The following is an 18,396-nucleotide window of genomic DNA, read 5'->3' as shown; positions in this document are numbered from 1 at the left end:
CCCTTAAATAGAACTCGTGCCTCATATCAAATTTACCGAGTATCATAATTCTTCCAAGTGGTAAAGATACCTCAAGACAAATGCTGGGCATAGAAGCTACAGGGCATAAATATGCAAAGAAATAAAAAGCTAACCATTTCAAACAATAAGGCTTCTCTCTCACTTAACAAATTTACATTTTCCTGTATGGCCCCGAAAGATGACTGGTTAGCCAGAGACGGGTAAGATTCCTCAAGGGAGGAACAACCTAAGACAGGCACAGTCGCAGGGGGTCATCAGGTGAGAAATTGGGGATCAACAGACGTGAGGCTTAGAACCTCATCCCCCCTGTTCTGAGAGAAATCTTCTGCATACGTGGATGTTTTATTGCCCTTGTCTAGCTTGGATTAACACATAGTCTACAGGCACACACCTGATCATCTACACTTGCTCTCTTACAACACTAAACTATGTTTTCTACCTTTATCTTGTATCTACCTACCACTTCAGCATTTTATTAAAAATAATAATAATAAAGAGAGAAATGTGGTATCCACATATAAATCAAGTATAAAAATCAAATGAGTATTCATATTTGAACTGACTCTTTATAGTTCATAATGCATGAGCAAATCCGAAAGTTTCTGTGATGACTGCCCTTGTACTGTTCACTATGTAACTTATTCACTATGTAAGAATTTGTTCTCCATGTGAGAACTTGTTATGCCTCAGAAGATTGGAGACTGACGAAAATTAGGCTTGGGGTGGATTAATGATTGTGCATTGAGCATTAACTCCCCTATACAGAATTTTATTGTTGTTAACAACCATTTGATCAATAAATATGAGAGATGCCCTCACAACCAAAAAAGTACACACTTTCAATGGTAAAATAAATAAGTAACCGGGATGTAATGTATAGCATAAGGAATATAGTCAAAATATTGTAACAACTTGGTATGGTGATAGCTGGTACCTAGAATTATCATGTATATAAATGTTGAATCACTATGTTGGACACCTGAAACTAATGTAATGTAATACTGTGTGTCAACTACCCTTTAATAAAAAATAATTATCTGCAAAAAAAAAAAAAAATTTCGAAAGCTGATGAAGTGTCTTAGGAGCTAGTATTTATAAAGCAAATATAACACTTGACTCTTCTCACTCCACTCAGCAACAATTTGGCCTTGTCAGATATAGGGTGATAGAGCTAAGAAATTAATACACTTAGAATGTGCTTTATGATGTAATGCACTGAAATAAATGCTGGAAAACAAGGTGTCTGAATTTTAAAAAAGGCGGGATAATACCATATAGGCTGAAAAATCAAGAAGATTTTCCATTTAGAGAAAAAAGAAAAGAGCAATGGGAGAAAACAGTCCCAGTGAAGATTTACATTTAAACCACACAGAATTTAGGTTGGACTGAAATAAAAAAGTCAAAGTATATAATAAAGTGTGAAGTGCTAAACAAAGAGAAGATGTTGTCTCTTCTGGCAAAAGAACAGAAGATACATTGAACTGTGAAGCCTGTTCTCCCTAGCTCTGCAATTCTCAACACTTCTATCTGTAGGAAGTTCTGAGTGATTATCATGAAATGAGTTCAAAAGCAAATTTTGAAAAATTTAGGACATAACAATAGTGGTTACTCTTAAACAAATTTCAAACCCACAAATGTAAGTGTTTTCTAAACCATCAAGACTCAACCAGTATATCCAGGAGTATCCAGGCCTTCTCCTCATCTCCCATCCTACTGTCTTTGGTTTTTCTCATGACTTCACAGCTTCTCCACAAGAAGGTGGCAGGATAGGAAAAATTACTCAATTTTGATACCAGAAAGCAATTTACTGGGGAAAAGAGGCTGAAGAGAACAATTAAAAGAGGGCTTTTGGGTACAAAAACTCTTGAAAGAGGAGATAGCTACATGACAGGTGGCACCAATAATAAATTCTAATGCATCAATAAATACAGTAAAAACATTGTTCTTAAGTGGGCCAAGTACTAGGTGGCAAAAATCTATAGGCTTAATTAATACCAAATGGAAAAAGTGGGTTTCTGTTTTGTCAATACTAAGTTATTTTTTCAGAGAGTATTTCATTAAAGTTACACAAAAATGTATCAAATTGTGACATACTTTTTTAATCATGCTTTCTTGTTGGTTTTCCAGAAATTCAAGTAGTTCTGCTCTTGTAGAATTGTTCCATATCAAATATGGGCTCTCTGTGTTACTGTTAAGCATCTTCAATATCTAAAGAAGATATTAATATTTTGTAACATTTAGAAAAAAACAAATTGAAATTATCATTTGCTATACTTGTCTACTATACGTCAAGCACTATAATAGGTATCTTATGTATAATAGAGCTCAACAATTCTAACAAGATTATTGATATTATTCATTTTGCAGCTGAGAAAAATCCAAACTGAAAGCACTCAAATTATTTGCCCGAGGTCACACAGCCCGTACCTGGTGAAACTGTGATTCCAGTTTGAGTCAGTTTGACTTCATAGTTTAACTGCTCTGCCACCAGAACAATTACAGAAGATACTTTGTGGTAAAGCATTTAATAAACAGTAAAGGTAAGCTTAAAAAGAATCATACCATACTACCTTTACATACATGTATCTGAAAACAAAATCTCAGTCGTCATGAAGCATACTGCTAGGAAGGGAAATAGAATTTACAAGCCGAGTCACTTCAACTTTTCTTCACCAAACCCTGGTTCGAGGCTGAGTTAAGTAATTCTGCAGACATAGCCTATCGCTGCTTAGCCACCCAGTGCACTTTTGATTTATTTAGCTCTCCTCAAAAGTATATATACATTTTAATACACATTTTTACATTTTACATTTACAGAGCTCTATGCCAGAAGGAAAGCATTGGGTTATTACCTCTATCTTATACAAAGCACCCCAACCCTTGTTTTCAAAATGTTAACTACTAGTTAAAATAAAATGACTGCAAAATTATATTGTTAAGAAAATTATAAAACATTGAGAACTGGCAGTTTAAAATAAGCATTAAATCCAGATGTACTGCAGCCCAAGATTTTGAAATGCTACTTTTTTTTCATACTTTTGGCTATAACAACTTGCTAGTACTTCTGGAAAGAATGTTTTATGTTCAGCAAAACACATCACATCAGTAAACACAAAGTCCAGAAAAAGAACAGAGGGGCATCTAAAGTTCTTGGGGTACTGAAAAGCAATGGCCTGCACTAAAAAAAAACCAGACTCCATAAGACTGAACTAAAAAACAAATAAGATAATTATAAATTCTAAAAATATTTTACATTTGGAAGCCTCAGGATTTTTTTCCTTAGAGAAGTATTAAATGGTCACTAGAGAAAATAAAAATAGCCTAGAATTCTGTCATTCAGATATAATTACAGTTCACATATTAGTACAGATCTACCCATCCATTCATTTTTTTAAATAACAAAAGTGGTATGATTTAGTTTTTTCACTTAAATGTGTTCAGTCTCTTTTAATCTCTTTAAATACACCTTTACAACTTATGACTTCACAGTATTCTATTTCATGGATTTCTGTAATTGAATTCTCTAATGACACATTCTTAGATTGTTTCTCAATAAACCTCACAAAAGAGGCCAAAGAGGTTGGGAGATCTGCCAAGGTCATACTTGTTTTTGTCATGAATGCATATGTGGTTTATGTATGTATTTTTAGGATTTCAACCCTGACTCGAAGTAAGTCATAGTTCATAAGAAATAGCTAAAAATAGTCTGGACTGCCAGACTCCCAGTCCTCTGCCCATTCATTTTGAAACACCATTCCAAGTTAATTCTCTTCCCTGTCCCTTTGTGACTCAAGGTTGAAGAATTATGGTGAGCTCCATAGCTGGGAAACATTTACCCTCACAGAGAGACTGGATTTGTTAAGGTGGTGATGTCAGTGTAATCCACAATAAACTGAATTTCTTAGTTCAGACGTGAAAATTTTCAATTTTTAGATCTCCTAAAGCAAATTACATTGTTGTGTTCCTCTACTATTTAAAGGATCTTACCAAATTCACCAAAACCCAGGCCTCACCTCCTTGAAGCACATACCTCAGTAGCACTAACCACAGCAAGTTTTCTAGCAACATAGGGTGTCAGCATGCCAGCTAAACTTTTCCTTATGGTTGGATTTTCTGGGGTGGCTTGTTCTTCAGGTAGATACCCTCCGAGGCGGCTTAGAGCATGGACACTCAGTTTGGCAAGGCTGTTGGCTACTTCCTGTTACAAGAAATTAACACTGAAGTACATCTATTATTGGACACAGGTAACACAGTAATTTTATGGAATCACAACTGTATAGAACATACTTAAAGAGCAGAAAGCAAAAGGGCACACACATCCCCAGAACTGATGTCACAGAGTTTATTTAGTAAAGCTTTTTTTTTTTATTTCTACAAAAGCCCATCAGAATCTATGTACTCATCTATAGCCCAGACAGTATCTTAGAGGAGACTGGAAGAAGCACATCTCGGGGTACAGTGAGAAGCAGGGCACAGGTAGGTAGACTTGCCTGCTAGAGGCACACACTAACAATACAAGTACTGAATGACACTGAGTAGGAAAGGAGAGACAGAAAAAATGCCTACAAAAATCAGATAAATACTCAAGTATATGGGGAGCTGGCCTCAGCAGCCCAAGGTATCACTGTATTTCCCCGTTACACAACTGTAATTATGCAATCACAACAGTGACTAAGTAATCAAGACAAGATTAAGTTACATCCAGTACACTGCAGATTTCCTGCCTTGAATCCTTCCAGCATTAAGTCGTTAAAAGAAAAAGTCTTGGAGTTTAAAGAGCAATCTTAGTCACCTTGAAAAACATTTTATCCCTTGGGGATTTCTGGGCAGCTAGAGCTTTCCTCCACGTTACTTTAGTATTAACCTATGGTTTGACTTCAAATGCAACATTAAAGAGTGAAAGTTACCTGCTGATTTGTTTCTTCACTTTTCTGGATGCCACTCTCTTCTAGTGTGTAGTCATAATTAAATAGATAGCCAAGTAGATGCCACAAAATTCCAGCCTGAAACAGATGTGTCTGTAGCCAGAAATCCACAGCAAAGGAACTGACACATTCTACTCCAAGAGCAGCCACCCGTGGAATATTCTAATAAATAAGAATGATGGAATTAATTACAGGGTTTAACAAAAGCTCTCAAAGAAACTGCTTGTGAATGTATGTCAAACGAGCTATCTTACTCTAAAATTTATTTACCTCCTCTTATATTTTCAATTCCAATCTAAATCTGAATCCAATATCCTTGAGGAGCCTAAAATTAAAAGTGACCCTGTGACAAGACAGAATTACTTTTTGAAGCTAATATTCAAAGATCTGGGAATAGTTTTCTGTTTCACTTGTTTGTTTTTTTTTTTGGTATCATTAATGTACAATTACATGAGCAACATTACAGTTACTAGACTCCCCCCATCACCAAGTCCCCCCCACATACACCATTACAGTCACTGTCCATCAGCATAGTAGGATGCTATAGAATCACTACTTGTCTTCTCTGTGTTGTATAGCCCTCCCTGGGCACCCCTCTACATTATGTCTTTTAATCGTAATGCCCCTTTTTCCCCCTTGTCCCTCCCTTCCCACCCATCCTCCCCAGCCCCTTTCCCTTTGGTAACTGTTAGTCCATTCTTGGGTTCTGTGAGCACTTCTTGTATTAAAAAATAATAATAATAATGATAAGGCATTAAGAGCAACTCACACACAAATGACCTTAAGTGTAGCAATGACATATTTAGTACAGGTGTATGGATTTACTCTTTATATCAGAGTTTGCATTCTTATTAAACATTTATATGAACATTAAGTAAATATAGCTGAAGAGATATTTTCATCAGATTCCTTATTTCTGGATACCTCAATTCAGGATCAGCTTCCAATCCTGTTCTATTCCAACGTAACTCCCTGCCCAATTATTCCAAGAAATCTCTCCCCCTTCCCAGTCATCTCCCCCACCTACCCACAGTCATCTTCCCTCAGCAGCACTGTACTGGGAGGAAACAGTAAGCTCTCAGATCTCTAAAGCTTTTCCCATCAGGCAGTGACTTGACTCTGTTTGAGGATTTACATGGTCCTTTACTTTCATTAGATATATTTAGTCTTCTCTCTTTCCTTTTCCACCTCTCTTCTAATGTTCAGATGAGACTCACTTGCTTTTAGCAACATCACTTTAGTCTTATTTGTTGTGGGCCAGCCTAGGAACAAAAGCCTTCATTTACAGCAAGGCTTCTATGAAAAATGCTTAGAGATTCAAATAATTTACTTAAAAATAATTTTAGGGAAACAACTTGTTTATAAATTGAGGAATGTCTACTTAAACAGAAAAACCCACTGCTGATAGTATCCAGAAAGCACTAAAGATGGAAGTCTACCTTGCCAAGATACAGCACCCGACAGAGATCCCTGATGACACCAGGCATTTCTGTGATCTTCTCTCGGCATTCTTCAAACTGAGCAGCCACACTATAGCATTTGCTTATGTGTGCACACACCTGCAGATAACACAACAGGGCAAAGGAGAAGAGTCACACGTGAATTCCTTACTTAACGTTGCAGAAATCAAATGAACAGATTTGTGAATAACACCAATACATAATATAAAGTATTAATATGATGCTCCAAATTACACACAAGTATATAATATGATGCTCCAAAATTAAACAGAATATATTTATCGAATCACTAGTGTATCTGGTTAATATTTCCCATAGATGCAGGGTTGGCAAACCATGGCCAAATGACACATGGGCCAAACTGACCATAGTCTATTTTTTGTGTGGCAAGACAGGGAGCTAAGAATTTACAAACTGACCATAGTCTATTTTTTGTGTGGCAAGACAGGGAGTCTTATATTTTCAAAAAGTTGTAAAAAAAACACAAGAAAAAATACGCAATAGAGACTGCACGTAGCCTGAAAGCCTCTGATAGTTACTCTCTGGCCCTTTATTTTAAAAGTTTGCCAACCTCTGGATTAAGGTATTTTTTTATCCAGCTTACCACTGCAGAATTCCAATTCTGTTTATATACTACCAAACTACAAAACAGAGGATGAAACTAGGAAGCCAATACTTAGTTGCTGTATTTCTACATTTTGCTGGCATAAACCAAAAAAGGGCTACATTTATGCATTCTATAAATGATCTCAATGAATTCCTGATGGGTTTGCTATCAAAGTATTCTCTACTAAGTACTCTTTGTAGTAGAAAATAACCCAATAAAAAATACTAGGAATGGACTATTTTATCTCTATCAGATGATGGCTATTAGCTGAACCTACTGAGGCAAATATACAAGGCAGACCATCAAACTGTATGCCTTAAACTTATATACAGTGATGTGTGTCAATTATTTTTCAATAAAACTGAAAAAAAATACTGAAGACAGGGGAGGGAGGTAGAGAAGGAAAGTAGGGAAGGAAGTGGAAGATAAGTGAACAAGAATGGTAAAAATAAATGTTTCAAACTGGATGGTACAGATATAAACGTTACACTGGTCCTACTTTAAGAAAAAAGAAATTTAAACCAATCAAAAGTGATTCAGTGCAGTAGTTCCTAGAGTGTGATACACAGACCAATAGTATCAGTATCACCTGGGAATTTCTTAGCAAGCCAAATTCTCAGCTCCCCACCCCAGACCCACTGAATCAGACACTCTGGGCAGGACTGCGGGGTGGGAGTGGAGCTCTGCAACCCATGTTTTAATAAAAGTCGCCCTCCAGGTGACTCTCAGAACTGTTAAAGAATGAACTACTGGTCTAGTGTAACTTTCTTGGAACCATACATTTTAGCCTCACCTGTACTGACATGTCACTTTGTTTACTAGAACGACTCAAGACAGCGACACAGCGACTAAATGCCTCTTGTAAAACCTGCAGAGAAAGAAGTCGGCCATGAAATGTTCATTCTGACTTGAAATCTGAAAAGCCTTTCTGGTAGGAATAAAGTAATTACTAACCTTTTAATGCTAGATACTTCGTAAATACATGTTTACTCAATTAACATTTGTTAAAGAAACAGGTAAACAAAGGACTCCTAGAAGTTTCTTTTCAACTATTCCCAATAAGCTACTTTGGAAGCAGTATTAAGTTTACCAATTTGAATCCAATATTCTCCAATTCACATTATGAAATAAAGTTCCATTTCCACCTTTAATTCTGGTACTAGAATATAGAGAATATAACATTATGTTATTTGTCGGAATAAAGTAAAAAACTATATCAACTCTATCTATACTGGGTGAATTCTCTACTGCCAAGAGTCACACAATGCGCCTAAACAAGCTTGAAGATCAGCACAAAGGTCATTCCGTATTACCTCAATTCCATTCTCCCTTCTGAGCTCTTCAGCATTGAGGGCTGAACAGTTCACTGTATGGAAAGCCAGCTCTGCAGCAGCAGGTAACAGTGGTGATTCTTTTGAGAAAAGGAGGTCATCTGAAGTTTCCATTGTTATAGTCCTAATTAGCATGGGGTATCCTGCATATTTATAAGGCTGTAAATCTGAAATAATTAAAGACTGGTGTTGGGAAAACAACAAACAAAACAAAAACTGATCATGCCATGGCTTTAAGTTAATTATGACACAATTACATTACCTTAAAAAAAAAGATAAAATATTTAAAATCTTAAATATCTCCTAATTTTTGTTTATAAAAAGAAATTAAACCTAGCATAAATCCTTTGGATGTTTTCTATCAAACCTATTTGGCTGATTTCTCTAAAATGTTTCAACTAGAAAAAGAATATTTTGTGGCAGATTAGCTGAACTTAGTCTGTGGTGGTTCTGACCCTCTGCCAAGTATCTACTTTCTAGGTTGTCTATGTGATCTTCATTTCACCTGCTTGTACACAGAAGACACAGCGAGATCACCAGAGATTGTTTTAATCCTCATCATACACATACCACTTTATAAGAAAAAGAGACTGTGAGAAGCACTTGATTTAAGCAAGAGTGAGTATTTTATATTTTATATTCCACTTTCTAGATGACAAGTGTACCCTTCTATTTCACCAGTTATCATAAAAGAAATGTTTGAAAATATTGAATGTAATTTGTTACTGGAAATATAAAATAGAAATAGCTAAGTTATTAAGTATATTTGGCTAATTCCATGTTTTGATGAGCAAATTTAAAATAAAAAATGTGTAGGTGCCCAATTGCTCTTTTTCTGTTTTTTTCTAAACTAACCTACCAGAAGGAATTAGTAAAGTAAGTGGCTATGACTTTTTTAAATACCTTTGTAATACCACTTGAAATCAGCATAAAGTTTTTTGCCCTTAGAGGATATGCCTTAAATTATCTCATTTCTAAAATGGCTTAAAGAAAAAAAAAAGCCCCTTGGAACTGGTCCAACTGTTGTAATACATACACATCCCTACCATGAGGTAAGAAGGAAGAGTAAGTTAATTTTAAGTCCTATCAACTCAGGAACCCCACATAAAAACTTCATGGGCATAAACCCTATGTGGGAAAACTGGAAGACAGCCTGAAAAACGTTCTGACCTTGACAATAAACCAAGATGAGCCACAATGGCACCTTGTGGCTAATACAGAGCTATCAGCCACTAAAAAAAAAAAGTTTGAAGAGAGAGAGAGAAAAAGATGGGAGCATGAGTAGGGTGGCAGAAATCTCCCAAAACCACATATATTTTGAAAATACAGCAAATACAACTATTCCTAAAGGAGTGACCAGAAGTAACAGTACACCAGCCAGTCTACATCTGGGAGAAGTCAACATCTCATGGAAAAGGGTAAAGTAAAAAGCCGTGACCTGGCGGGACCCAAACACCCCTCATCCCAGCTCAACAGCAGGAGCAAAAGAATCAGAGTGGGGAGGGAGTGGAAGCACAGGACCGCTAAATACCCAGCCCTAGAAATCTACCCTGGGAGCACGGACCCACATTGCATGGTGCTCAGGGGCTAAAAGGCAGAGTCTGAGACAAGACTGCGAATGGTTTCCCACAAATAGCTGCCCGGCAAAAAAATACAAGCAGACACTTTAAGGTACCTCTCAACAGTCACACGGCTGCTAGGGGAACAAGGGTTTGGGAGAAGGAACGGGTGGACAAAACCGTCCTGGCACACTCAGACCAGCAAGCTGGGAACTTTCAGGAGCTTCAGGTGCGCTATCTTCTGTCTAGCAACGCAGCCCCGCAAGGACCCTCACCGCGACAAGCAGTCGGCCGCTCCTTCCTCCCAGTCAGCACCTGCGTGCAAATCAGCTGTCCCTGCCATTGCTGCAGACTAGCCAGAGGGCAGCCCCGTCTACAGCAACTACACAGCTTAATGCAGAGGCTTCTCCCTGCATGCCGCTAACCAGGCCAGAACAAGAGGCTGCTCCCTCCATAAGCTTCACCAGCAGAGACAGCGGAGACGGGCGCTGAGACTGGGAACCATGAAGGGGCTTTCTTTTCGCGACAGAACCTGCACCACTGGTCTGTGACGCCCACCATCGCCCTAGGCCATCCCGCCCATGGTAGTTTAGGGGTTAATCCAGAGGACACTCCGTGTGCATGGTTAACTGGTGCACACGGGAGAGACAGGCATGGTGACCGGCAAGCAGGAAGGGACTTTGTCCTCCCAGCTGACACCGCAACACTCGCCGGCAACCACTCCCATAGCTCCAGGACTATGAGAAGGCAGAAGACCCTTCTTCAATCCAAAATTCCTCAAACACCAGAAAGAGGAGGGCTCAGTGAGACTCAAATGAATCATTTTCTGAGAAAGAATTCAAAATAAAAGACATGAGCATGCTAATGGAGGTACAGAAAAATATTTAAGAGCTAAGAAATGAATTCAGGAGGGAGAAAACTGAAATGAAACAATGGAGGGATTTAAAAGCAGATTAGGTGAGGTAGAGGAGGCAGTGAATGGAATAGAAATCAGAGAACAGGAATACAGAGAAGCCGAAGCAGAGAGGGAGAAAAAGGGATCTCTAGGAATTAAAGAATATTGAGAGAACTGTGTCACCAATCCAACCAGAACAATATTCGCATTATAGGGGTACAAGAAGAAGAAGAGAGAGAAAAAGGGATAGAAAGTGTCTTTGAAGAAGTAGTTGCTGAAAGCTTCCCCAATCTGGGGAAATAAATAGTCTTTCAGGCCATGGAAGTCCACAGATCTCCCAACACAAGGAACCCAAGGAAGACAACACCAAGACAAATAATAATTAAAATTGCAAAGATCAAAGACAAGGACAGTGTATTAAAAGCAGTCAGAAAGAGCAAAAACATCACCTACAAAGGAAGACCCATCAGGCTATCATCAGACTTCCTGGCAGAACATTATAGGCTAGAAAGGAGTGGCATGATATATGCAATGCAGTGAAACATAAGGGCCTAGAACCAAGAATACTCTACCAGGCAAGATTATCATTTAAATTTGAAGGAGGGATTAAACAACTCCCAGATAGGAAAAGTTAGGGGATTTAGCACCCACAAACCATCTCTACGGTGTAATATAAAGGGACTGCTCTAGATGGAAGTGTGTCTAAGACTAATAGCTGTCACCAGAGAAAACAAAACCACAGCAAAGGATGTAGACCAATTAAATATTAACTGAATGCAAAATTAAACCAGCTACCCACAAACTCAGTCAAGGGATAACACAAAGAGTACAGAATACGACACCTGACATATAAAGAGTGGAGAAGGAAGAAAAAGAAGGGAGAGAAAAAAGAATCAGACAGTGTTTATAATAGCATAATAAGTAAGTTAAGGTAGAATGCCAGATAGAAAAGAAGCTGCCCTTGAACCTTTGGTAACCACGAATCCAAAGCCTGCAATGGCAATAAGTATATATCTACTGAAAATCACCCTAAATGTAAATGGACTGAATGCACCAATCAAAAGACACAGAGTAATAGAATGGATGAAAAAAGCAAGATGCATCTGTATGCTGCCAACAAGAGACTCACCTCAAATGCAAAGACATACACAGACTCAAAGTGAAAGGACGGAAAAAGATACTTCATACAAACAATAGGGAGAAAAAAGCAGGTGTTGCAGTACTTGTATCAGACAAAATACACTTGAAAACAAAGAAAGCAACAAGAGACAAAGAAGGACATTACATAATGATAAAAGAGTCAGTCCAACAAGAGATTATAACCATTATAAATATCTATGCATCCAACACAGAAACACCTACATATGTGAAACAAATACTAACAGAATTAAAGGAGGAAATAGAATGCAATGCATTCATTTTTGGAGACTTCAACACACCACTCACTCCAAAGGACAGATCCACCAGACAGAAATTAAGTAAGGACACACACGCAATGAACAACACATTAGAACCAATGGACCTAACAGACATCTATAGAACACTCCACTCAAGAGCAGCAGGATACACATCCTTCTCAAGTTCCACATGGAATATTTTCCAGAATAGACCACACACTAGGCCACAAAAGAGCCTCAGCAAATTCAAAAAGACTGAAATTGTACCAACCAACTTCTCAGATCACAAAGGTATAAAACTAGAAATAAATTGTACAAAGAAAACAAAAAGCCTCAGAAATACATGGAGACTTAACAACATGCTCCTAAATAAACAATGGATCAATGACCAAATTAAAACAGAGATCAAGCAATATATGGAGACAAATGAAAACAACAGCACAATAGTCCAACGTCTGTGGGACCAGGGAAGGCAGTTCTAAGAGGAAACTACATACCATTCCAGGCCTATTTAAAAAAGGAAGAACAATCCAAAATGAACAAGTCTAAATTCACAATTATTGAAACTGGAAAAAGAAGAACAAATGAGGTCCAAGGCAGTAGAAGTAGGGACATAATAAAGATCAGAGATGAAATAAAATTAAAAATAAAACAACAGAAAAAATTAATGAAACCAGAACCTCATCCTTTGAGAAAAATAAACAAAACAGATAAACCCCTAGCCAGACTATCAAGAAAAAAAGAGAATCTACACATCTAAACAGAATAAGAAATGAAAATGGAAAAATCTCTATGGACTCAACAGAAATACAAAGAATTATTAGAGAATACTATGAAAAATTATATTCTAACAAACTGGATAACCTAGAAGAAATGGACAACTTTCTAGAAAAATACAACCTTCAAAGACTGACCCAGGAAGAAACAGAAAATCTGATCAGACCAAATACCACCGATTAAACTGAATCAGTAATCAAAAACATACCCAAAAATAAAACTGCAATACCAGATAGATTAACCACTGAATTTTATCTGACATTTAGAGAAGACATTATACCCATTCTTCTCAAAGTTTTCCAAAAAATAGAAGAGGAAGGAATACATCTAAACTCATTGTATGAAGCGAGTATCACTCTAATACCAAAACCAGGAAAAGACTCCACGAAGAAAGAAAACTATAGACCAATATCCCTTGATGAACATAGATGTAAAAATACTCAACAAAATATTAGCAAACTGAATTAAAAAATGCATCAAGATGATCATATATCATGATCAAGTGGGATTCATCCCAGGGATGCAGGGATGGTACAACACTGAAAAATCCATAAACATCATCCACTGTGTTAACAAAAAGAAGGACAAAAATCACATGAACATCTCCACAGTTGCCAAAAAAGCATTTGAGAAAATTCAGCACTCGTTCATGATAAAAACTCTCAACAAATTGGGTATAGAGGGCAAGTACCTCAACATAATAAAGGCCATATATGGAAAACCCACAGCCAACATCATACTTAACAGCAAGGAGATGAATGCTTTCCTTTAAGATCAGGAACAAGACAGGGATGCCCACTCTCCCAACTTTTATTCAACATAGTTCTGGAGGTCCTAACCACAGCAATCAGACAACACAAAGAAATAAAAGGCATCCATATTGGTAAGGAAGAAGGTAAACTGTCACTGTTTGCAGATGACATGATGTAGTACATAAAAAACCCGAAAGAATCCACTCCAAAACTACTAGAACTAATATCTGAATTCAGAATAGTTGCAGGATACAAAATTAATACACAGAAATCTGTTGCATTCCTACATAGTAACGATGAACTACCAGAAAGAGAAATCAGGAAATCAATTCCATCAAAAAGAACAAAATAACCAGGAATAATCGTAACCAAGGAAGTGAAAGACCTCTACCCTGAAAACAAGGCACTCCTAAGAGAAACTAAAGAGGACACTAATAACTGGAAATTCATCCCATGCTCTTGGCTAGGAAGAGTTAATATTGTGAAAATGGCCATCCTGCTAAAACAATCTACAGATTCAATGCAATCCCTATCAAAATGTCAACAGCATTCCTCAATGAACTGGAAGAAATAGTTCTAAAATTCATATGGAACCACAAAAGACCCTGAATAGCCAAGGCAATCTTGAGAAGGAAGAATAAAGCAGGGGGGATTATGCTCTTGAATTCAAGCTCTACTAGAAATACACAGTAATCAAGATCATTTGGTACCGGCACAAGATGAGACCCATACACCAATGGAACAGACTAGAGAGCCCAGATATTAACCCAAGCATATATGGTCAGTTAATATACGATAAAGGAGACATGTATATACAATGGAGAAATGACAGCCTCTTCAATAACTGGTGTTGGCAAAACTGGACAACTGCATGTAAGAGAATGAAACTGGATTATTGTCTAACTCCACACACAAAAGTAAACTCGAAATGGATCAAAGACCTGAATGTAAGTTATGAAACCATAAAACTCTTGCAAAAAAACATAGGAAAAACTCTCTTGAATATGAACATGAGCAACTTTTTCACGAACATATCTCCCTGGGCAAGGGAAACAAAAGCAAAAATGAACAAGGGGAACTATATCAAACTAAAAATCTTCTGTACAGCAAAGGACACCATCAGAAGAAAATAAAGGCATCCAAGAGTATGGGAGAATATATTCATAAATAACATATGCAGTAAGAGGTTGACATCTAAAATATATAAAGAGCACACACGTCTCAGCAACCAAAAAGAAAATAACCCGAATAACAAATGGGCAGAGGATGTGAACACACACTTCCTAAAGAAGAAATTCGGATGGCTAACAAGCACATGAAAAGATGCTCCGCATTGCTAATCATCAGAAAAATGCAAATTAAAAACACAATGAGATATCACCTCACACCAGTTAGGATGGCCAACATCCAAAAGACAAACAACAAGAACGGTTGTGAGGATGTGGAGAAAGGGGAACTCTCCTACACTGCTGATGGGAATGTAAATTAGTTCAACCATTATGGAAAGCAGTATGGAGGTTCCTCAAAAAACTAAAAATAGAAATACCATTTGACCCAGGAACTCCACCCCTGGGAATTTACCCTAAGAATGCAGCAGCTCAGTTTCAAAAAGGCATATGCACCTCTGTGTTTATCGCAGCACTATTTACAATAGCCAAGAAATGGAAGCAACCTAAGTGTCCATCAGTAGATGAATGGATAAAGAAGTGGTTCATATACACAATGGAATATTATTCAGCCATAAGAAAACAAATCCTACCATTTGCCAACAACATGGACGGAGCTAGAGCACATTATGCTCAGTGATACAAGCCAGGTGAAGAAAGACAAGTACCAAATGATTTCACTCATCTGTGGAGCATAAGAACAAAGCAAAAACTAAAGGAACAAAACAGCAGCAGACTCACAGAACCCAAGAATGGAATAATAGTTACCAAAGGGAAAGGGACTGGGGAGGGTGCAAGGGAAGGGAGAGATAAGGGGATTAAGGGGCATTATGATTAGCACACATAATGTAGAGGGGACACAGGGAAGGAAGTATAGCACACAGAAGACAAGTAGTGACTCTATACCATCTTACTATGCTGATGGACAGTGACTGTATGGGGTATATGGTGGGGACTTGATAATGGGGGAATCTAGTAACCACAGTGTTGCTCATGTGATTGTTTATCAGTGATACCTTAAAAAAATGCTTGAAAAAGACTCCTTTACCTCATTCTGATTAATGGTAAATTATACCATACAACTACATGTTTTACAGATGTGTTCTGTTCAAGTCATATGTAAAAGTGAGTCAATTAATCACTGCTCTCTAATGACTGAACTGCTAGCCCCCATGCTCTCTGTCCCCTCCAGGTCCACTTGCCGTCAATTACCCAACACTCTTGCTTATCTCAAATTCCCTCTGTCCACTCTACCTTCTCTCCCAGCATCATCCACAGAGCAAATGGTTTCCCACTTTGGCTATAAGCAAAGTTCACATCGCAAGGAAATGGACACCTGCCATCTTGAAACCTAACTTCCCACTCCCAACAATGCCTTAAAAGTTTTCAACATAATCATGTTTTCCGGCTATTGTTAGGGCTACCACAAACAGCCCTGTAAATATGCTGAAAGTTCCTATAACTTGAATGCTGAAATTACACCTGTTTCATCTGTAACAGTGTTTTCTAAACTGGTTCGAGAAGAACAGAGCATTTTGAGAGCTATCACAGGAAAAGAGAGGTGTGACCAGAAGTAGAGCTGACCCTTCAACAAAGTGGGGGTTAGGGCACTGACCCCCATGCAGTTAAAAATCCAAGTATAGCTTTTGACTCCTCTAAAACTTAATTAATGACAGCGTACTGTTGACCAAAGCCTCATCAATAACAGCTGGGCAACACATCTTTTGTATGGTATATGCATTACACACTGAATTCTACAATATACTAAGCTAGAGAAAAAATGTTTTCTCAAATTAGCTCAAATCTTCAAAACATTTTCCAACATGTTTATTATTGAAAAAAGTCTACATCTAAGTGACTCCATACAGTTCAACCACGTGTTGTTCAAGGGTCAACTGTATGATCATTTGAAAAGTTTCTACTGCTTTTTAAACATCAGAACTCTAGCATTTCAACTTTATAGAGGCTTTTGGGGTTGTGACAGGCATAGACTTTTGTATGTGATTTACGAACATTAAATATCTTTAAATTCCAGATCTACTTTATTAGATCTCATGTTTCCTGAAAATAGCTAAATACACAAACTAACCAAGTATCTCCACAAAACAGAAATGTCCTTCAGGAAGGAATAATGAAGTCTTGTTGGAAATGCAAAATACTTGGAAAACATAGGTAAGAAGTAGAAGGTATAAACACATTTGGGTCATCTCTTTTGCTATATCTAAAATGTGGTTCCAAGAGTCCTTTGCAATAATAACTCTAAATCTATTAACATATGCTACATAAACAAGTAACATGGTAGATTTAGCTGGAAGGTAAATTAAAATTTGAGAATAACACATGCCTTACCTTCTTTATGACGGTTGAAGAGGATACTCTGTGTTTTCAGAATTAAAATTATATTCTCTGGATCTGGCCCATCCACTATTTTTGCTGATTTGGTACATAAAAATTCATACGCTTTATTAACTTTTTCAAACATATCCTGTATATAACCAACGATAATGAACTTTTAGTTTAGAATATCTCAAATTACAACATAACAGAACACAGCTAGTTTGTATTTTACCAATAACTCCTTTAGTTATTATTTTATTTGTTGTTACAACTGTAATCTAGCTGGTATAGTTTTAAGGTGAAACTTTTCCCCCCAAAAAATTATAAAATGAGCTCAATATACCATTTGCTGAAAAATTCTGCTTCACTGATCTATACTATATATTAAATACATATTAGAGACAGTTTCTGAGTTATTATAAAAATAAGTATAAGAGCCACTGTCTACTAATACTGTAGCATGCACTGAGCTAAATGCTTTACATACACTATTTTGTTTAACCCTCAAAACAGCCATATAAGGTGTGTACCATTATAGCCTCATTTTTTAGAAGATGTTAAGCAAACTGCCTAATATCACAAAGTCAGCTAATGGCAGAGCTAAGACTTATATCCAAGACTAACTCCTAAATACATGCTCTTTAAACAACTACACTGCATTATGCTCCTTGATCTATATGCTCAGTCTTGTGTCAGCATTTTGTTTTACTATTATAGTTTTATAGACTACTTTAATACCTGGTAGGTTAGGTCTAGCAATTTAATACTGATTTCAAAAATTTTTCCTATCTTACTGTTTTCTCCCAGATGGACATGAATTGCGATACCTTTTTCAAAAAATATCCCAGGCTTCTGATTTAAAATATCTTGAACATATAAAGGGGACATCTTTTCAATACCAAGTCTTCCCACTCAGGAGTAATGTCTCCAATAAAAACATTGACCCTTGACCCAGTAATTCCACTCCTAGGAATTTACCCAAAGAAAATAAGATACCCTACTCAAAAAGACATATGCACCCCTATGTTTATCACAGGAATATTTACAATAGCCAAGATATGGAAGCAACCTAAATGTCCATCGACAGATAAAGATGTGATACATATATACACAACAGAATATTATTCAGCCATAAGAAGAAAACAAATCCTACCACTTGCAACAACATG

At 37.2% G+C, this 18,396-nt stretch overlaps 1 protein-coding gene across 1 annotated transcript in view; it reads right to left on the bottom strand.

The window, feature by feature from the left end:
• The window catches only part of DNAJC13 (DnaJ heat shock protein family (Hsp40) member C13), a 149,837-nt gene that overhangs the window by 34,898 nt on the left and 96,543 nt on the right, over positions 1 to 18,396 (bottom strand). The window contains exons 36-42 of the mRNA XM_036877277.2: positions 17,240 to 17,375; positions 8,327 to 8,511; positions 7,807 to 7,881; positions 6,386 to 6,505; positions 4,929 to 5,108; positions 4,052 to 4,219; positions 2,116 to 2,229 (exon numbers count right to left, since the gene is read on the bottom strand). Of these exons, the coding sequence (XP_036733172.2) occupies positions 2,116 to 2,229; positions 4,052 to 4,219; positions 4,929 to 5,108; positions 6,386 to 6,505; positions 7,807 to 7,881; positions 8,327 to 8,511; positions 17,240 to 17,375 (978 nt within the window). The remainder of the gene's footprint in view (positions 1 to 2,115; positions 2,230 to 4,051; positions 4,220 to 4,928; positions 5,109 to 6,385; positions 6,506 to 7,806; positions 7,882 to 8,326; positions 8,512 to 17,239; positions 17,376 to 18,396) is intronic.

The sequence above is a fragment of the Manis pentadactyla genome, chromosome 1 (assembly GCF_030020395.1).
Source record: "Manis pentadactyla isolate mManPen7 chromosome 1, mManPen7.hap1, whole genome shotgun sequence".
NCBI lineage: Eukaryota > Metazoa > Chordata > Mammalia > Pholidota > Manidae > Manis > Manis pentadactyla.
Note: the sequence above shows the minus strand (reverse complement) of the source record. Positions and strands in the feature narration are given on the sequence as shown.